The sequence below is a fragment of the Cetorhinus maximus genome, unplaced genomic scaffold (assembly GCF_964194155.1).
Source record: "Cetorhinus maximus unplaced genomic scaffold, sCetMax3.hap1.1 HAP1_SCAFFOLD_730, whole genome shotgun sequence".
Lineage (NCBI taxonomy): Eukaryota > Metazoa > Chordata > Chondrichthyes > Lamniformes > Cetorhinidae > Cetorhinus > Cetorhinus maximus.
The window spans coordinates 113,280-135,389 of record NW_027596672.1 but is presented as its reverse complement, the minus strand read 5'-3'; the positions used below and the strand labels follow the sequence as shown (position 1 = coordinate 135,389).

The 22,110-nt window shown below is 50.0% G+C and overlaps 1 protein-coding gene across 1 annotated transcript in view; it reads right to left on the bottom strand.

Moving 5' to 3' along the window:
- LOC144674627 (zinc finger translocation-associated protein-like) overlaps positions 1-18,799 on the bottom strand; it is a 31,457-nt gene extending 12,658 nt beyond the window's left edge. Inside the window, exons 1-2 of the mRNA XM_078535885.1 lie at positions 18,629-18,799; positions 1,867-2,286 (exon numbers count right to left, since the gene is read on the bottom strand). Coding sequence (XP_078392011.1) covers positions 1,867-2,286; positions 18,629-18,770 — 562 coding nt within the window. The 5' untranslated portion in view covers positions 18,771-18,799. The remainder of the gene's footprint in view (positions 1-1,866; positions 2,287-18,628) is intronic.
- Positions 18,800-22,110: the final 3,311 nt, after the last annotated feature.

The following is a 22,110-nucleotide window of genomic DNA, read 5'->3' as shown; positions in this document are numbered from 1 at the left end:
AGAGAGAGAGAGACAGGCGGAGAGGGAGAGAGAGAGAGACAGGCGGAGAGGGAGAGAGAGAGAGACAGGCGGAGAGGGAGAGAGAGAGAGACAGGCGGAGAGGGAGAGAGAGAGAGACAGGCGGAGAGGGAGAGAGAGAGAGAGAGACAGGCGGATAGGGAGAGAGAGAGAGAGAGACAGGCGGATAGGGAGAGAGAGAGAGAGAGACAGGCGGATAGGGAGAGAGAGAGAGAGACAGGCGGATAGGGAGAGAGAGAGAGAGAGACAGGCGGATAGGGAGAGAGAGAGAGAGAGACAGGCGGATAGGGAGAGAGAGAGAGAGAGACAGGCGGATAGAGAGAGAGAGAGACAGGCGGAGAGGGAGAGAGAGAGAGACAGGCGGAGAGGGAGAGAGAGAGAGACAGGCGGAGAGGGAGAGAGAGAGACAGGCGGAGAGGGAGAGAGAGAGAGACAGGCGGAGAGGGAGAGAGAGAGAGAGACAGGCGGATAGGGAGAGAGAGAGAGACAGGCGGATAGGGAGAGAGAGAGAGAGAGACAGGCGGATAGGGAGAGAGAGAGAGAGACAGGCGGATAGGGAGAGAGAGAGAGAGAGACAGGCGGATAGGGAGAGAGAGAGAGAGAGACAGGCGGATAGGGAGAGAGAGAGAGAGAGACAGGCGGATAGGGAGAGAGAGAGAGAGAGACAGGCGGATAGGGAGAGAGAGAGAGAGAGACAGGCGGATAGGGAGAGAGAGAGAGAGAGACAGGCGGATAGGGAGAGAGAGAGAGAGAGACAGGCGGATAGGGAGAGAGAGAGAGAGAGACAGGCGGATAGGGAGAGAGAGAGAGAGAGACAGGCGGATAGGGAGAGAGAGAGAGAGAGACAGGCGGATAGGGAGAGAGAGAGAGAGAGACAGGCGGATAGGGAGAGAGAGAGAGAGAGACAGGCGGATAGGGAGAGAGAGAGAGAGAGACAGGCGGATAGGGAGAGAGAGAGAGAGAGACAGGCGGATAGGGAGAGAGAGAGAGAGAGACAGGCGGATAGGGAGAGAGAGAGAGAGAGACAGGCGGATAGGGAGAGAGAGAGAGACAGGCGGATAGGGAGAGAGAGAGAGACAGGCGGATAGGGAGAGAGAGAGAGACAGGCGGATAGGGAGAGAGAGAGAGACAGGCGGATAGGGAGAGAGAGAGAGAGAGGCGGATAGGGAGAGAGAGAGAGAGAGGCGGATAGGGAGAGAGAGAGAGAGAGGCGGAGGGGGGAGAGAGAGAGAGAGAGGCGGAGGGGGAGAGAGAGAGAGAGAGGCGGAGGGGGAGAGAGAGAGAGGCGGAGGGGGAGAGAGAGAGACAGGCGGAGGGGGAGAGAGAGAGAGAGAGACAGGCGGAGGGGGAGAGAGAGAGAGAGAGACAGGCGGAGGGGGAGAGAGAGAGAGAGACAGGCGGAGGGGGAGAGAGAGAGAGAGAGACACAGGCGGAGGGGGAGAGACAGGCGGAGGGTGGAGAGAGACAGGCGGAGGGGGAGAGAGAGAGAGAGAGACAGGCGGAGGGGGAGATAGAGAGACAGGTGGAGGGAGAGGCGGCAGATGCACACAGTGAGAGCTATAGTGACAGGGTGTGATCAAGAAGGTTGGTGTGGAGCATAAACACTGGCAGAGACCAGTTAGGCTCAATGGCCTGTTCCTGTGCTGTAACTTGCAGAAACCGTGCAGAATGTGGGAAAGTGTAGTTAAGATACAGATCAGGAAAGGTCTAGTGAAATGGGTGAAGGAGTTCCAGGGCTTCCTCCTGATAAAGCAGCAAGTGGGACTTGGAGAGCTCACAACAACACAAACAAGAGGCCACAGCTGCTGGGATGAGAGGTGTCCCCTGAGCGAGTGCTGCAAGACCTACCTGGGGCAAGATCTGTGTGGACTGCTATGGGTTCAAGCCCCAGAGTATCTGGCTTGTCCTGTCGGTAGCTGTGGTTCACCAGATGCTCGACCCAGGTTGCAATGACGACCTCCTTCTCCGAGCGAGTGAGGAGCATGGTGTCCTGGTGTTTCTGCAGGATGTGCCTCTTGATGGTGCTGAGCTTGAGGGTGGCCAGGGTGCTGCCGCACACCATACAGACCAGGCCGTGCCTCAGGCAGTCATAGTCCATCAGATAGTCCATCTTCCAGCGCTCCTGGTAAAACCGCCGGTGATCCCTGCCCGGCAGCCGGCTCCTGCGCCGTTGCCATTTTGCTGAGTCTGTGGGTTCTGCTGGAGGCCCAGTTTCAGCAGTGGTTTCGGCTCGTCCTAAACCCTCACAATTCAGAGAGGCTTCGTATCCTGGACAAGAAAATAGCACAACATCAACATCCCCAATCTAAACCTGACACCCCAACCCTAACCCCAACCCCAATCCCAATCCCAATCTCAGTCTTGAACATACTGAGTGACTGAGCCTCTGGGGTAGAGAATTCCAAAGACTCACCACCTTCTGAGGAAGAAATTCCTCCTCGTCTCAGTCCTAAGTGGCCTGCCCCTTACCCTGAGACTGTCCTCTGGTTCTCGACCCCCCCCTCCCAAGCCAGGAGAAACATCCTACCTTGTAGAGCCCTGTAAGAGCTTTCATTCCTCTAAACTCTCGAGCATCCAGCCCAGTCTCCTCAATCTCTCCTCATAGGACAATGATTCCTGGGATGGAGGCAGTCTCATGAACCTCTGTTGCACTCCCACTATGACAAGTATATCCTTGTTCAAGCAAGGAGACCAAAACTGTGACTAATACTCCCGGTGCGGTCTCACCAAGGCTCGATATAATTGCAGCAAGGTATCTTTACTCCTGTACTCAAATCCTCTTGCAATAAAGGCCACTAATTGCTTGTCACACCTACATGTTAGGGTTCAGTGACTTATGAACAAGGTCAGCCGGGTTCCTTTGGACATGAACAATTCCCAATCTCTCACCATTTAAGAAATACTCTGCATCTCCAATCGTCCTACCAAAGTAGATAGCTTTACATTTTCCCACATTATATTCCATCTGCCATGTTCTTGCCCGCTCATTTAGCCTGCCTAAGTCCCCTTGAAGCACCTTGGCATCCTCTTCAACTCTCATTCCTGCCTAGTCTTGTGTCATCTACAACCTTGGAAATGTTACATTTAATCCCCACATCCAAACCATTGATACAGATTGTGACCAGCTGGGGCCCAAGCACTGATCCTTGTAGTACCCCACTGGTCACAGCCTGCCAACCTGAGAGTGACCTGTTTATTCCTACTCTCTGTCCTCTGTCTTTAACCAATTCTCAATCCGTGTCAGTCTATTCCCCCCAATCCCATGTGCTCTCATTTTGTTCACCAACCTCCTGTGTGGGACTTTATTGAAAGCCTTCTGAAAATCCAAATACACCACATCCGCTGGTTGTCCCTTATCTATTCTTTACATCCTCAAAAAACTCCAACAGGATTGTTAAACATTTCCCTTTCATAAATCCATGTTGACTCTGCCCAATCCTACCATTATTTCCCCAAGTGTCCTGTTATCACATCCTTTATAACAGATTCTAGCATTTTCTCCGACAGACTAACAGGTCTGGAGACTGTTTTCTCTCCCCCTTCTTCCTTAAATAGTGGGGTTACATTTGCCACCTTCCAATGCAGGAACCATTCCAAAGTCTTACAGAATTTTGAAAGATGGTCAGCAGTGCATCTACTATCTCTACAGCCACCTCCTTCAACACTTTCTACTTTCAGTCCCACTCAGTTCTCCAGCGCTGCTTTTTTGTCATTACACTCAAATCGCTATTATCCAGCACGCACAGCGAATGGGTGGTGCTGGTTAATCAAAAATCCCGGTTAACAGAGTCCATTTACCATTAGAATACGCTGTTACAATGAGGTTAGCAGGGGTGAGCAGTCCTACCTTTGTCCCAATGCCTGAGCTGGTTATAAACAGAGTTTGAATTTAAAAAGGCGACCTTGCCAATTGAATATATATTTGATTCTGTGTCACTCAGAGTAAGAAATAAGCCAGCCAGGTTCCTCAAATTAAGGACGAAAGAGTTAGTTTTATTGCTGAAACTCCTCACTCAGGTAAAGATGCAGTCTCTCTCTAACTACTATAAATCCAGTGTATTTTTACACCCAGGAGCTGGATCACGTGACCTGTCTTAGAGCTCCATGGACTCAGTGTCTCCATAAAAACAGCTTGTGTCCTTTGCAAATGCAGCATAGCGGCTGCTGTCAGCCAGTGTCCTTTTCTCAGGAAAAATGTTCTTCTCAAAAAGGTTCAATACACATGTATATCCAGCTGATGACATTCTAAATGAATATTTTATAAAGCACATCATCATTACCCCTCCACCATAGAGGGAATGAAAGGTGACTGTGGACGTTTCATTACAAGGTGTCAAAAAATGTTAATAAACAAGAAACACGTGCACACCCATTCACTGTAACTCATACAGCAATGCTCTTTAACAGCCTTGATACCCTGGTGGTTCTGATTGGAGTTAAATTCTGGACAGAGAATCAGCTATCATATTGTCCCTCCCTGCAATGTGTCATAGGGCAATAGCAAACTTCACCAAAATAGCCTGGCATTCTGGGCTTGGGATTTTTCCCCAAAGGTTAGAGGGTTGTTGTCAGTCAATACTGAGGTCTCCCTGTACCCGTGGCAGACATAATACTTCAGAATCTGTAAGTGCTGGTCACAGCCCCAGGGTTTCCTTCCCCACAGTGCAGTAGCACTTTTGTTGTCTATTTAATTTTCTGGAGAAGTCTCCACTGGCCTCTCTGTGCCTGATGGATCTTATTGGAGCAGGACAGCACCCACCCCCAGGTCACTTGCATCAATAGCTATCTTGAAGGACTGATTGAAGTTGCGGGTGGCCGCAACCAGTTCATTGATGAAGATGGCGTTCGGCCTCTCAAAAGCTGCTTGGCACTCCCCTGAACACACTACCCTCCTTTATTTCTGTAAAAAGTCCATCAGTGGGTCGGCTCTCATGCTGAGGTTTGGGATGAACTTGTGGTGGAAGCCACACATCCCCAAAAAGTGCATGATTTCCCATTTAGTCTTGGAGGCAGGGAAGTCCATCAATGGCTGCACTTCTGTTCAAGGGAACAGCTGTCCCTGATCTGCTATATGCCCGAGGGAGGTTACTTGGGCTTTTGCAAACACGCTCATTTCAAGATTTACCACTAAATCAACTAACTGTAAACCTCCATAAAGGGCCTTCAGCTGTTCAAAGTCACCTCTCCAAATGTCACTTTATACCAGCAGGTTACCAAGGTACACTACACAATCACTCAGCTCCTGACCTCATTACAGCCTTGGTTCAAACATGGACAAAAGAGCTGAACTCCAGTGTGACTGCCCTTGACATCAAGGCAGCATTTGACCGAGTGTGGCATCAAGGAGCCCTAGCAAAACTGGAGTCAATGGAAATCAGGGGGAAAACTCCCCACTGTTTGGAGTCATACCCAGCACAAAAGGAGATGGTTGTGGTTGTTGGAGGACAGTCATCTCAGCTCCAGGACACCACTGCAGGAGTTCCTCAGGGTAGTGTCCTCGGCCCAACCATCTTCAGCTGCTTCATCAATGACCTTCCTTCCATCATAAGGTCAGAAGTGGGGGTGTTTGCTGATGATTGCATAATGTTCAGCACCATTTGCGACTCCTCAGATACTGAAGCAGCCCATGTCCAAATGCAGCAAGACCTGTACAATATGCAGGTTTGGGCTAACAATTGGCAAGTAACATTCATGCCTCACAAGCGCCAGGCAATCATCATCTCAACAAGAGAGAATCTAACCATTGCTGCTTGACATTCAAAGGCATTACCATCACTGAATCCCCTACCATCAACATCCTGGGGGTTACCATTGACCAGAAACTGAACTGCACCAGCCATATAAATGCTGTGGCTACAAGAGCAGGTCAGATACTGGGAATCCTGCGATGAGTAACTCACCTTCTGACTCCCCAAAGCCTGTCCACCATCTACAAGGCACAAGTCAGGAGTGTGATGGAATACTCCCCACTTGCCTGGATGAGTGCAGCTCCAACAACACTGAGAAGCTTGACACCATCCAGGACAAAGCAGCGCTTGATTTGCACCCCATCCACAAACATTCACTCCCTCCACCACCGACACACAGTAGCAGCAGTGTGTGTACCATCTACAAGATGCACTGCAGGAATTCACCAAGGCTCCTTCGACAGCACCTTCCAAACCCACAACCACTACCATTTAGAAGGACAAGGGCAGCAGATAGATGGGAACACCACCACCTGGAAGTTACCCTCCAAGTCACTCACCATCCTGACTTGGAAATATGTCGCTATTCCTTCACTGTCGCTGGGTCAAAATCCTGGAACTCCCTCCCTAACAACACTGTGGGTGTAGCTACACCACATGGACTGCAGCGGTTCAAGAAGGCAGCTCACCACCACCTTCTCAAGGGGCAATTAGGGATGGGCAATAAATGCTGGCCCAGCCAGAGAAGCCCACATCCTGAGAATGAATAAAAATAAAGTCCAGCCAATACCTGGTTCAATAGCCTTTGTAAGGTGGCTGGAGCATTTCTTAGTCTGAATGGTATAATTTGACATTGGAAAAAGCGTGTGGGGTGACAAAGATCAATACTTCCTTATCCTGGGGTGTAAAGGAAACCTACTAGTATCCCTTTACAGATCTATTTTTGTTATACATGGGCGCTTACGACCCTGTTAATGCATTCGTCCAGGTGAGCAGTTGGGTAGGAGTCTGCCCTGGTCACGACATTAACCTTTCTGGAGTCAATGCAGAGCCTGGTTGAAGCACTGGGCTTAGGCACGAGCACAACTGGGCAGCTCCAGCTCCTTGACTGGGATCAGTCAGGTTGGTTTCCAACATGCACTGGACTTTTGCTTTCACCTGGGCCAGTTCCTGAAGAGCTAGGCGGTGAGGATGCTGTTTTATGGGAGAGCTCTCTCCTGCATCTGCGTTGTGCATGGCGAGGGTTGTGCATCCTGGTTTGTCCCTATTGATTTTTAAAAGCTGTGAGCAGCCCTGTCAGGTCTCCTCTCCGTTCTGCATTTAAATAGGAGAGTACAGTGCTTTGTGGTTGACTCTTAAATGCCCTCTGAAATAGTCCAGTAAGCTACTCAGTTGTATCAAACTCTACGAAGTCTAAAAGAAATGAAACCAGAAGGACCACCCGATATTGGCCAAGGTACCAGAAACGACAGCAGCAGCAAACCCAGTCCTGTCAACCCTGCAAAGCCCTCCTTCCTCACATCTGATGGCTTGTGCCAAAATTGGGTTTGTGGGAGCAGATGCGGCAACCAAGAAGAGGAAAGGCCTACTTCACCCCGTCCTCCCCAATCTACCTGCCGCAGATGCATCTGTCTATGACAGTATTAGTAGGAGTGACCACCGCTCAACCCTGTGGAGACACAGTCCTGTCTTCATGTTGAGGATACCCTCCATCATGTTGTATGGCACTACTGTGCTAAATGGGATAGGTTTCGAACAGATCTAGCAACTCAAGACTGGGCATCCATAAGATCCTCTGGGCCACCATAAGGACATAAGAAATAGGAGCAGGAGTAGGCCATTCGGCCCCTCAAGCCTGCCCTGCCATTCAATAAGATCATGGCTGATCTGCCCCAGGCCTCAACTCCTCTTTTGTGCCAGCTCCTCATAGCCCTCAACACCCCGATATTTCAAAAATCTATCTACCTCCTCTTTAAATACTTAGTGATCTAGCCTCCACAACCCTCTGAGGTAGAGAATTCCAGACATTTGCTACCCTTTGAGAGAAGAAATTCCTTTGCATCTCAGTTTTAAATGAGTGTCCCCTTATTCTGTAACTATGTCCCCTAGTTGGAGATTCCCCCACTAGTGGAAACATCTTCTCAACATCTACCCTGTCAAGCCCCCTCAGAATCTTGTAGGTTTCAATAAGATCACCCCTCATTCTTCTAATCTCTAATGAATAAAGGCCTAACCTGTTTAGCCGTTCTTGATAAGTCAACCCCTTCATCCCAGGAATCAGCCTAGTGAATCTCTTTCAAACTGTCTCCAATGCCGGTAAATCCTTTCTTAAATACGGGGACCAAAACTGTACACGTACTCCAGGTGCGGCCTCACCAACACCCTGTAGAGTAGTATCAAGACTTTCCTATTTTTAATCACCAACCCCCTAGCAATACAGGCCAAAATTCTATTTGCCTTCTTAATTACTTGCTGCACCTACATGCTAACTTTTTGTGTTTCATGCACAAGAACACCCAGATCCCTCTGTGTTGCACTTTTTTGGAGTCTCTCTCCATTTAAATAATAGTCTGCCTTTTGATTCTTCCTACCAAAGTGCATGACCTCACTTTCCTACATTAAACTCCATCTGCCAAGTTTTTGTCCACTCACTCAGCCTGTCTATATCCCCTTGCAGATTCCTTATGTCCTCATCACAACACGCCCTCCCACCTATTTTTGTATTGTCAGAAATTTGGATACATTACACTCTGCCCCCTCCTCTAAGTCATTAATATAGATAGTAAATAATTGAGGCCCTAGGACTGATCCTTGTGGCACTCCACTAGTTACGTCTTTCCAACCTGAAAAAGACCCATTAATCCTGACTCTGTCTTGTGTGTTAACAATCCTCAATCCATGCTAATACATTACCCCCAATACCGTGAGCTCCTATCTTGTGCAATAACCTTTTATGTGGCACCTTATCGAATGCCTTCTGGAAATCCAAATACACTCCATCTACCGGTTCCCTTTTATCAACTCTGCTTGTTATATCCTCAAAGAGCTCTGGCAAATTTGTCAAACATGATTTCCCTTTTGCAAAACCATGTTGACTCTGTTTGATCGCGTTAAGCTTTTCTAAATGTCCTGCTATTTCTTCCTTAATAATGGACTCTAACATTTTCTCAACCACAGATGTTAGGCTGACTGGCCTATAGTTCCCTGCTTGTTGTCTCCCTCCCTTCTTGAACAGGGGTGTCACATTAGCAGTTTTCCAATCTGCTGGGACCCTCCTGGAATCCAGTGAGTTCTGGAATATTTTGACCAATGCCTCCACTATCTCTGCAGCTACTTCCTTTAAAACCCTTGGATGCAAATCATCAGGTCCTGGAGACTTGTCTGCCTTTAGTCCCATTAGTTTCTCAAATACTTTGTCCCTCGTGATAGAAATTGTTACAAGATCTTTCCTCCCATTAGCTCTTTGTTTATCTGATATATTTGGGATGTTTATAGTGTCCTTCACCGTGAAGACCAATGCAAAATATTGGTTTAAATTATCTGCCATTTCCCTGTTCCCTGTTATCAATTCTCCACTCGCATCCTCCAAGGGTCCCCACGCTCGCTTGAGTCACTCTCTTTTTATATACCCGTAGAAGCTCTTGCTGATGTTTTTATATTTATTGACAATTTACTGACATAATCAATTTTCTCCCACTTTATTTGCTTTTTAGTCTCCGCTGCTTGTTCCTAAAACATTCTCAATCCTCTGGTCCACCACTACTTTTCACCACTTTGTATGCCTTAGTTATTGATTGGATACTCTCCTTGACCACCTTTGTTAACCACGGGTGCTTCATCATTCTTATCGAGTCCTTTTTTTTGACTGGGATAAATTTTTGCTGAGCGTTATGAAATATCTGCTTAAATGTCTGCTACTGCTCATCCACTGACCTTCCCCTTAGTCTATTTTCCCAGCCCACTTTAGACAACTCTTTCTTCATACCTCTGTAATTGCCCTTATTTAAGTTGAGGACACTGGTTTGAGACCCGAGTTGCTCACTCTCAAACTGAATTTGAAATTCTACCATGTTGTGATCGCTGCCCCTTAGAGGATCCTTAACTACGAGATCTCTTAATCCCACCTCATTACACATTACTAAATCTAAAATAGCCTGTTCCCGCATGGGTTCTGCAATGTACTGCTCTAAGAAACAATCCCTGATGCACTCTACAAATTGGTCTTCTATGTTACCCCTGCCAATCTGATTTACCCAGTCAATAAACAGATTAAAATCACCCATGACAATTATAGCACCTTTCTTACACGCCTCCATTATTTCCGGATTTATACTTTGTCCTACAGTGAGGCAACTCTTTGGGGGCTCAGAGCCAACTCCCACCTGTGACTCCTTCCCCTTGTATCCCTTATTTCCACCCAAACTGCTTCCACATCACGATCTATTGCACCTATGTCACGACTCACCACCGCGCTGATACCTTCCTTTATTAACAAAGCTACCCCACCTCCTTTTCCTTTCTGCCTATTTTTCCGGAATGTCAAGTGAATATTGAGTTCCCAGTCTCGGTCACTCTGCAATCACGTCTCTGGAATAGTTATCAAATCATATTAATTTATTTCTATTTGTGTCGTCAACTCATCTATCTTGTTACAGATGTTGTATGCATTCAGATAAAGAGCTTTAAGCTTTGACTTTTTACCATTATTACTCATTCTGGTTCTAATTTCTGCTGCACTCTTCTGCTTATATTTCCTGCCCCTTCCTGTCACACTTTGATTATCGTTCACCTCTTCATTACCCTGCACCTCTGCGCACTCGATTCTTTTTGACTTCAACTGAACCCTTCCCCCACACTAATTAGTTTAAAGTCCTATCTACAACCCTAGTTATACAATTTGCCAGGACACTGGTCCCAACATGGTTCAAATGAAGCCTCTCCCAACAGAACAGCTCTCTCCTTCCCCAGTACTGGTGCCAGTGTCCCATGAATCAGAGCCCATTTCTCCCACACCAATCTTTGAGCCACACATTTACCTCTCTAATCTTCTTTACCCTACGCCAATTTGCACGTGGCTCAGGTAGGTAGTAATCTGGAGATTATTACCTTTGTGGTTCTGCTTTTTAATTTATCCCCGAGCTGCTCGTACTCCCTCAGCAGAACCTCTTTCCTAGTCCTACCTATGTCATTGATACCTACATGGACCACAACAACTGGATCCTTCCCCTCCCACTCCAAGTTCCTCTCCAGCCCAGAAGAGATGCCCTTAACCTTGGCACCAGGTAGGCAACACCGCCTTTGGGACTCTGTCTTTGCTGCAAAGGACAGTATCTATTCCCCTAACTATGCTCTCCCCTATTACTACTACATTTCTCCCTCCACTTGAATGGCGCTCTGTACCACGGTGCTGTGGTCAGTTTGCTCATCCGCCCTACAGTCTGTGCCCCCATCCACATCGGGAGCAAGAACCTCGTACCGATTGGACAAGGGCACTGGGTGAGGCTCCTCCAAAGCTAAATTCTAGATCCCCATACCTGCTTCCCTCACAGTCACACCTTCCTGTCCCTGACCATGATCCAAATTTGATGTAATTAATCTAAGGGGTGTGACTGTCTCCTGAAACAGTGTCCAGGTAACTTCCCCTCCCTGATGTGTTGCAGCGTCCACAGCTCGGACTCCAGCTCATCAACTCTGAGCCGAAGTTCCTCAAGTAGCCAACACTTGTTGCAGATGTGGTCACCATGGATCGCGCTGGCATCCACCAGTCCCCACATACTACAGCTGCAACACATCACCTGCCCAGCCACCTCTATTCGATTTCATTAATTAATTTGGATGTTAAATATTTTAAAAGTAAATTTATTAACTGTACTTTCAGCTGTAATAACGTCTCCTGATTTAAACAACTGGGCCAATCAAAAGAGCCATGGAAGAGAAACCCACCAATCACCTACCCATATTCATTTGACATCACACTTCAGCTCTGACAAGTAGAAACAGGTCCTCCTCTCTCTCTCTCCTCTAGGTGCTGCTGACTGCCTGTCCCAGGGTCCTCCTCTCACACTCTCCTCTAGGTGCTGCTGACTGCCTGTCCCAGAGTCCTCCTCTCTCACTCTCCTCTAGGTGCTGCTGACTGCCTGTCCCAGTGTCCTCCTCTCTCACTCTCCTCTAGGTGCTGCTGACTGCCTGTCCCAGTGTCCTCCTCTCTCACTCTCCTCTAGGTGCTGCTGACTTTTTTTTTTGTAAAAATATACTTTATTCATAAAAATCTTCAATCACATTCAAAACCATTTCAAAAACAACATTGCAAGGGTACAATCCAGGTTAAACTTTTACAAAATGTATCACCAGGTGCATCAGTACAAACAATATTACAGTCATTTACAGCCTTTCATTTTGATCTGTACAGCCCGAGGGGCTCTAAACAGTTCCCAGTCTCTCGGTGCGCTGTGGTAGAAAGGTCTTAGACAGCGACCCTTCCCCATTGCGCCTTTGCGGCAGCTGCCCCAAGCTTTAGTGCGTCCCTCAGCACGTAGTCCTGGACTTTGGATTGTGCCAGTCCGCAACAATCGGTCGGGGACAACTCTTTGTGCTGGAAGACCAACAAGTTTCGGGCAGACCAAAGCGCGTCTTTCACCGAGTTGATGATCCTCCAGCTGCAGTCGATGTTTGTCTCGGTGTGTGTCCCTGGGAACAGCCCGTAGAGCACAGAGTCCTGTGTCACAGAACTGCTCGGGATGAACCTCGACAGCAACCACTGCATCTCTCTCCAGACTTTCTTTGCAAAGGCACAATCCACAAGGAGGTGAACAACGGTCTCTTCCCCACCACAGCCACCTCGAGGGCATCGTGCAGAGGGGGTGAGACTCCTGGCGTGTAGGAAGGATCTGACGGGGAGGGCCTTTCTCACCACCAGCCAAGCTACGTCTTGGTGCTTGTTGGAAAGTTCTGGCGATGAGGCATTCTGCCAAATGACTTTGACAGTCTGCTCGGGGAACCATCCCACAGGGTCCACCCTCTCCTTATCCCTCAGGGCCTCTAGGACGTTACGTGCTGACCACTGCCTGATGGACTTGTGGTCAAAGGTGTTTTTCTGCATAAATTTTTCCACCAGGGACAGGTGGTACGGCACGGTCCAACTACTTGGAGCGTTCCGCGGCAGCGTGGCCAGACCCATCCTTCGCAACACCGGGGACAGGTAGAACCTCAGCACGTAGTGACACTTGGTGTTTGCGTACTGAGGGTCTACGCACCGCTTGATGCAGCCGCACACAAAGGTGGCCATCAGTATGAGGGCGATGTTGGGCACGTTTTTTCCCCCTTTATCTAGAGGCTTGTACATCGCGTCCCTGCAGACACGATCCATTTTCGACCTCCAGATAAAGCGGAAGATGGCTCGAGTGATCGCCATCGCGCAGGAGTGTGGAATGGGCCAGACCTGCGCCACGTACAGCAACAGCGAGAGTACCTCACACCTGATGACCAGGTTCTTACCCGCAATGGAGAGGGAGCGTCGCTCCCACATGCCCAGTTTCCTTTTCACCATAGCCACTCGCTCCTTCCAGTTTCTAACGCATGCCCCGGTCCCTCCGAACCATATCCCCAGCGCCTTCAGGCCGTCAGCCCTGACAGTGAAGGGGACAAAGGATCGGTCAGCCCAGTTCCCAAAGAACATGGCCTCGCTCTTCCCACGATTTACCTTGGCTCCCGAGGCCAGTTCGAACTGGTCGCAGACGTGCATCAGTCTGCGCACCGACAGCGGATCCGAGCAGAAGACGGCGACGTCGTCCATGTACAGGGAGGCTTTTACCTGAGTGCCTCCACTGCCTGGGATCGTCACTCCTCTTATGCCCGGATCCTTCCTGATGGACTCGGCAAAGGGTTCTATGCAGCACACAAAAAGGACAGGCGAGAGAGGGCAGCCCTGCCTGACTCCAGATTTAATCGGAAAGCTATCTGTTTCCCACCCATTGATTGAGACTGCGCTACTGATGTTAGTGTAGAGCAGTTGGATCCAATTTCGAATTCCCTCCCCAAAGCCCATTTTGGAGAGCACATCCCCCATGTAGGTGTGCGATATTCTGTCAAAGGCCTTCTCCTGATCCAAGCTGATGAGGCAGGTATCCACACCCCTGTCCTGTACATAGGCAATCGTATCCCTGAGCAGCGCCAGGCTGTCAGAGATCTTCCTGCCTGGCACAGAGCAGGTCTGGTCAGGGTGAATCACCAATTCCAGAGCGGATTTGACCCGGTTGGCGATGACCTTGGACAGAATCTTATAGTCCATATTCAACAGTGAAATGGGTCGCCAATTTCTAATTTCCTCCCTTTCCCCCTTGTGCTTGTAGATGAGGGTGATGATGCCTTTCCTCATGGATTCTGACATGCTGCCGGCCAGGAGCATACTCTCGTACACTTCTAGCAGGTCTGGGCCGATCAAGTCCCACAGAGCCGAATACAACTCCGCCGGCAGGCCGTCGCTTCCGGGGGTTTTACTCTTCTCGAAGGACTCGAGGGCCTTAGTCAGTTCGTCAGGAGTTAGCGGTTTGTCTAGGCTCTCCCGCGTACTGTGGTCTAGGACCTCCGTGATAGAGGACAGGAAGGACTGGGAGGCCGTGCTGTCCGTGGGCTTCACGTCATACAGTCCGGCATAAAAGGATTTGCTGATCCTCAGAATGTCGGACCGTGATGACTTTACTGAGCCGTCTTCTTCCTTCAGGCTGCTGATCACAGAGCGCTCTCTGTGTACCTTTTGGAAGAAGAAACGTGAGCACGTCTCATCCTGCTCCACGGAGCGGACTCTGGAACGGAAGATGATCTTGGAGGCCTCCGAGGCAAAGTGCGAGGCTTGCTGGCCCTTCACCTCTTGGAGCTCCTCCTTGACATCGACCCCCATCGACCGCAGCCGGAGCAGATTCTGCATCTTTTCCTGGAGTCGGGACATTTCCCTCTGTTCCTTTCTAGCTTTCTGGGTGCCTTTGAGGATGAAAAACCTCTTGATGCTTCCCTTGATCACTTCCCACCAGTGTGTCAGGGACTCAAAGAGGGGTTTCACGGTTCTCCAACCTTTGTAATCCCTCTTGAGCTCCTCAATGTTCTCTGGGGTCAGCAGTTGCACATTTAGCTTCCATGCCCCCCTGCCCACCCTCAGGTCTTCCTCCAAGTGGCAGTCCGCCAGTAGGAGGCAGTGGTCAGAGAAGAACACCGGCTTGACCTCGGTGGATCTGACTGTGAATGCACGGGACACAAACAGGAAGTCTATCCTGGAACGAATGGACCCGTCTGGCCGCGACCAGGTGTATCTACGCTGCGCTCCGTCTGCAGGGTTGCTGAAGACGTCGTGCAGCTTGGCATCCTTAACTGTTTCCATCAGGGATCTGGACGTAGCGTCCAATCTGCTGCCGGCCCTGCCGGATCGTCCAGCCGCATCGATGATGCAGTTGAAGTCACCGCCCAGAATGACCGGCCTGGAGGTCGCCAGCAGCAGTGGGAGCTGCTGAAAAACCTCCAGCCGCTCAGCCCCTTGTGCCGGGCCATACACGTTAATTAACCGGAGTGGAGCGTTCTTGTACATTACGTCTGCTACGAGGAGTCGCCCGCCCACCACCTCCTTAACCTCGGAGACGGTGAAGTTGCCTCCCCGCAGCAGAATACCCAGGCCGGAGGAACGAGAGTCGTTTCCGCCCGACCAGATCGATGGCCCATGGGACCACCATCGTGACCATTGCCTGTAGGAGCTGAGGTGCGGTATCGCACACTCCTGCAGAAACAACAGGTCAGCTTTGACCTTGGCTAGGTAGTCCAAGGTCGCAACACATCGCGTAGTAGATTTAATGCTACGCACATTTATGGATACAATCTTTAAACCCATTTTAAAGCATTTATTCTCCTACCAAACCCACTGTCTCTGAGAGTCCCAGACCTTTAGTCTGCTCCTTCGTACCCGTAGTGAGCTCAAATTCCTTCACTTTGGATGGGCTGAGGTAGATCTCCTTGGCCGTGTTCTGCTCCAGTGGCATCTGGAGGTTCACGTAGAGAGCGGGTTTTGAGATGACCTTTGCTGGAGAAGCTTCTCCAAAACTCACCCCCTCTGGGGTGTTGCTGTTCCCGGCTTCCTGGAGCTGGGGTGCGATGATTGCCTCACTGCTCCCAGATTCCAGGGGCTGTGGTGCACTGGCCTCCTCAGGTTGCAGGCAAAGTTGGGGTGCGCTGGTCTCCTTGTTGTCTCCAATTTTCTGGAGCTCGGGTGTCTCGTCCTCCAACGCCCTGGAGCTTTGCCGCCTCTTCTGTCGGTGCCACCCTGGCACTTCATCATCCGAAGAGCTGCTGCCCTTGTCATCCGTGTCGGATGGGAGACGCCTCTTGCCGCTTCTCTGGGAAATGCCTTTGCTTCTTCTTCGCTCCTTCTTACTTTTCTTGTTCTTCACCACTGCCTGTCCCAGTGTCCTCCCCTCGCAATCTCCTCTAGGTGCTGCTGACTGTATGTCCCAGGGTCCTCCTCTCTCACTCTCCTCTAGGTGCTGCTGACTGCCTGTCCCAGTGTCCTCCCCTCTCTCTCTCTCCTCTAGATGCTGCTGACTGCCTGTCCCAGAGTCCTCCCCTTGCAATCTCCTCTCAGCAACAGAATTGTACTCAAACACAATCTGTAACCTCATGGCCCAGCATATCCCCCACTCTACCATTACCATCAAGCCAGGGGGGTCAACCCTGGTTCAATGAAGAGTGCAGGAGGGCATGCCAGGAGCAGCACCAGGCATACCTAAAAATGAGATGTTAACCTGGTGAAGCTACAACTCAGAACTACTTGCGTGTCAAACAGCATAAGCAGCAAGTGATAGACAGAGCTAAGCGATCCCACAATCAACGGATCAGATCTAAGCTCTGCAGTCCTGCCACATCCTGTCATGAATGGTGGTGGACAATTAAACAACTCACTGGAGGAGGAGGCTCCACAAATATCCCCATCCTCAAAGATGGAGGAGCCCAGCACATCAGTGCAAAAGATAAGGCTGAAGCATTTGCTACAATCTTCAGCCAGAAGTGCCGAGTGGATGATCCATCTCGGCCTCCTCCAGAGGTCCCCAGCATCACAGATGCCAGTCTTCAGCCAATTCAATTCACTTCACATGATATCAAGAAACAGCTGAAGTCACTGGACAGGCATGTCCTGCACACAAAAAGAAGGACAAATCTAACTGGACTAATTACCACCCCATCAACGTACTCTCCATCATCAGCAAAATTATGGAAGGTGTTGTCGACAGTGCTATCAAGTGGCACTTACTTAGCAATAACCTGCTCACTGATGCCCAGTTGGGGTTCTGCCAGGGCCACTCAGCTCCTGACCTCATTACAGCCTTGGTTCAAACATGGACAAAAGAGCTGAACTCCCGAGGTGAGGTGAGAGTGACTGCCCTTGACATCAAGGCAGCATTTGACATGTGTGGCATTAAGGAGCCCCAGCAAAACTGCAGTCAATGGGAATCAGGGGAAAAACTCTCCACAGGTTGGAGTCATACCGAGCACAAAGGAAGATGGTTGTCATTGATGGAGGTCAATCATCTCAGCTCCAGGACATCACTGCAGGAGTTCCTCAGGGTAGTGTCCTCGCCCAACCATCCCCAGCTGCTTCATCAATGACCTTCCTTCCATCATAAGGTCAGAAGTAGGGATGAACCTGTCCTGCACAGGGTTAGATACAGAATAAAGCTCCCTCTACAGTGCCCCCATCAAACACTCCCAGGACAGGTACAGCACGGGGTTAGATACAGAGTAAAGCTCGTTCTACACTGTCACCATCAAACACTCCCAGGACAGGTACAGCACGGGGTTAGATACAGAGTAAAGCTCCCTCTACACCGTCCACATCAAACACTCCCAGGACAGGTACAGCACGGGGTTAGATACAGAGTAAAGCTCCCTCTACACTGTCCCCATCAAACACTCCCAGGACAGGTACAGCACGGGGTTAGATACAGAGTAAAGCTCCCTCTACACTGTCCCCATCAAACACTCCCAGGACAGGTACAGCACGGGGTTAGATACAGAGTAAAGCTCCCTCTACACTGTCCCCATCAAACACTCCCGGGACAGGTACAGCACAGGGCTAGATACAGAGTAAAGCTCCCTCTACACTGTCCCCATCAAACATTCCCAGGGCAGGTACAGCACAGGGTTAGATACAGAGTAAAGCTCCCTCTACACTGTTCCCATCAAACATTCCCAGGACAGGTACAGCACGGGGTTAGATACAGAGTACAGCTCCCTCTACACTGTCCCATCCATTTATTGGGACAGCCCCTGTCACTATATAATTGAGGCTCTGAATCACAACACTGAAGGTAATCCTGACCCTGCTTTGATTTGTGTGGGCGACATAGCAGAACTGAAATAGGGGGAACGTGATAGAGTTGGACAGGATCTGAGACAGAGACATAGAAAGAGAGGGAGAGACAGAGGCAGGGACAGGGACAGACATAGGGAGAGAATGAGTAACATAAATGTCTCCTGGTGGCAAATCGCTCCTCTAAAGAGAACAGATAAAAATCCATGAATGCTTATCAAAAGCACAGCGTGTGTGTTTAATTGACAGCAGGTGTACGGCACAGGCTGAGCTCCCTGCTCTTGTATCTAAGTGTAAGAGATAATGACGATATAAAGCAATATTAGACAGATACATCCTCTCCCTCTATGCCCCTGTCCCCCCCATCTCATCTTCCTTCAGCCCCCCCAAGGTCCAATGCTTGCCATTTCCGTTGCAGTCCAGGAGGTGGAGCTGTCTGCTGTTCTATGGCAATCACTGAGCTCGCACACTGAACAAATGGCCTTTGTTCCAGCTCTATGGGGCCCCCGGAGTAGCCCCCTCCCTCCCCCTAGCTCTGTCCTCTGCGAAGGGCTCCCTCCTCTCCCCCCCCCAGCCTTACCTAGTTCGGGCCTCTCCTCTTTAATCCTGGGCTCTGTGTGCTGATTAGCAGCATTCTGCCGCCGCCGACTGTGTCCCAGTGAACCAGGGGCCCCCTCTGCTCCATCAGGCTCCATTTTTGGCATCCTGGGCTTGTGCTCCATGCCGAGAGAGGGAGAGTGACAAAGCAGCCCGGGGGGTGCACACACACACAGCGGAGGGTGTGGAGAGACCTGTGCAGCAGCTCCTGGCCAGGGCCATGCGAGTCCCCACTCCTCGGGAGGCCTCCAGCTGCTGCAGATTGGAGTGAAAAGGGTGCCGATCTCAGCTTCAGCTTCAGTATACACTGCAGCCAATGAGCTATGGAGCCCCACCTTAGGGCCCCTGAGGCTCCTTTAAGGGCTCCGGGGAAGATTTAAAGGGGAAGTCATGCATTCTGAAAATAAATCAGCCTAAAAGAAAATTTTTTTTAAAAAAACAAATGGTGTGTAAGTGCAGCGTGCCTGCTCCAGGAGGATGATGGTAAGGAGGGGCCTGTTAGGGGCGAACTCCTGACCCACAGCACTGCCGTCTGCTCTCCTCACTCCCCCCCCATCTTCACCCCGCATTGCCCCTCTTCCCCACCCCACAAGCTGCCAGCTCTGAGCCCCGGAAAAAAAGCCCCAGTGCCGATCGATTCTTCACCAGTGAGCACAAGGCTGGACATTCGACTGCCGAGGGCATCACAGATCTTTCCCCCACCTTCACGTTTGCTTTTTTTTAAAAAAAAACTTCATTGGGTTCAGCCGACTTCTGGCGTGAGAAGCTCTGCAGCCAATTCCCGTCAGCTGGACCCCCCCCCCACCCAGCCCCGCCCCGCCCCACCCCCCCACCCAGCCCAGCCCAGCCCAGCCCACCCCGCCCCACCCCACCCTGCCCTGCCCCAGCCCCCCCAGATCCCACCTGGAGTAACTGTGTTCGGTCCTGAGCACCGCACCTCAGGAAGGAGATGTCAGCCTTGGAGGGGGTGCAGTGCAGATTCAGCAGGATGGTCCAGGGGCTAAATTATAATTATGGAGACAGGTTGCAAAGTGGAGTGTAGAAGGTAATTGGGTGATCTAAGTGAAGTGTTAAGATGATTAAACATGCTTAATTTGAAAGGGTTGATAGAGAGAAACTGTTTCCTCTGGTGGGGGTGGGGGTGGGGTCCAGAACAAAATGGGGCAGAATTTTAAAATTGGAAAATCAATGCTGGAAATGCTCAGCTCCCGTGGAGAGAGAAATGGAATTCACATTTCAAATTGATGACAGCCATTGGCTGGGCCGTTCCCCAGAGCAATGTCTTGACCAATCAGAGTCAAGCTGCCTGGGTTTAAACTTCAAACAACGCTTGGCAGTTAACTGTCAGTCACTATCAACTGGTGAATTCTCCACGGCAACGCCTCTACAAATCAGAGTCCACTTGCCAACCAATCAGCGCACTCTTCTCATGCAGTATCGATATGTCATTTCCCCTGACATTGGTATTTCCTTATGAATTGTCCTGATGAGTGCAAGGCAAAAAGCTTCTACAAAAATGTCGCTTTTTTCAGTAATACTCAGGTTTGACTCCTGTTCAGCCTGAGGCAGATTTGGCACCTGCCTCCTTGCCCGGGTCCCGAGAGTGGAAGTTAATGGCAAACCATCACTGAAAAAAAACAGCTAGAGAAACGGTGCAGGATGAGACATCAGCAAGTAATGAGCCAAGGAGCTGCCTCTGGGCACAGCTCACTTACAGAATTTCTTTAATATTCATTTTTCGGATGTGGGCTTTGCTGGCTGGGTCAGCATTTATTGCCCATCCTAGTTGCCCCCTTGAGAAGGTGGTGGTGAGCTGTCTTCTTGAGCCGCTGCAGTCCATGTGGTGTAGGTACACCCACAGTGCTGTTAGGGAGGGAGTTCCAGGATTTTGACCCAGCGACAGTGAAGGGACGGCTGATATATTTCCAAGTCAGGATGGTGAGTGACTTGGAGGGGAACTTCCAGGTGGTGGTGTTCCCCATGTGTCTGCTGCCCTTGTCCTTCTAGATGGTGGTGGTCGTGAGTTTGGAAGGTGCTGTCTAAGGAGTCTTGGTGAATTCCTGCAGTGCATCTTGTAGATGGTACACACACTGCTGCTACTGTGCGTCGGTGGTGGAGGGAGTGAATGGTTGTGGATGGGGTGCCAATCAAGCGGGGCTGCTTTGTCCTGGATGGTACATAAAAACATAAGAAATAGGAGCAGGAGTAGACCATTCGGCCCCTCGAGCCTGCTCTGCTATTCAATAAGATCATGGCTGATCTGTTTGTGTTTCGATTTCCACATTCCCATCTACCCCCGATAACCTTTGACTCCCTTGCCTAACAAGAATCTATCTACCTGGGCCTTAAAAATATTCAGTGACCCCACCTCCACCACCTTCTGAGGCAGAGAGTTCCAAAGTCACACAACCCTCTGAGAAAACTTTTATCCTCATCTCTGTCCTAAAAGGGCAACCCCTAATTTTAAAACAGTGCCCCCTAGTTCTGGACTCACCCACAAGAGGAAACGCCCTTTCCACATCCACCTTGTCAAGGCCATTCAGGATCTTGTAAACTTCAATCAAATCACCCCTCACTCTTCTAAACTCCAGTGGAAACAAGCCCAGTCTGTCCAACCTTTCCTCATAAGACAACCCACTCATTCCAGGAATCAATCTAATAAAACTCCTTTGAACCACCTCCAATCCATTTACATCCTTGGTGTCCAGCTTCTTGAGTGTTGTTGGAGCTGCATTCATCCAAGCAAGTGGGGAGTATTCCATCACACTCCTGACTTGTGCCTTGTAGATGGTGGACAGGCTTTGGGGAGTCAGGAGGTGAGTTACTCTTCACAGGATTCCTAGCCTCTGACCTGCTCTTGTAGCCACAGTATTTATATGGCTAATCCAGTTCAGTTTCTGGTCAATGGTAAACCCCAGGATGTTGATAATGGGGGATTCAGTGATGGTAATGCCATTGAACATCATGGGGCGATGGTTAGATTCTCTTGTTGGAGATGGTCATTGCCTGACACTTGTGTGGAGCGAATGTTACTTGCCACTTGTCAGCCCAAGCCTGGATATTGTCCAGGTCTTGCTGTATTTGGACATGGACTGCTTCAGTATCTAAGGAGTCGCGAATGGTGCTGAACATTGTACAATCATCAGCGAACATCCCCACTTCTGGCCTTATGATGGAAGGAAGGTCATTGATGAAGCAGCTGAAGATGGTTGGGCCGAGGACACTACCCTGAGGAACTCCTGCAGTGATGTCCTGGTGCTGCTCCTGGCATGCCCTCCTGCACTCTTCATTGAACCAGGGTTGATCCCTTGGCTTGGTGGGTAATGATAGAGTGGGAGATGTGCCGGGCCATGAGGTTACAGATTGTGTTCGAGTACAATTCTGCTGCTGCTGGTGGCCCACAGAGCCTCATGGATGCCCAGTCTTGAGTTGCTAGATCTGTTCAAAATCTATCCCATGTGGCAC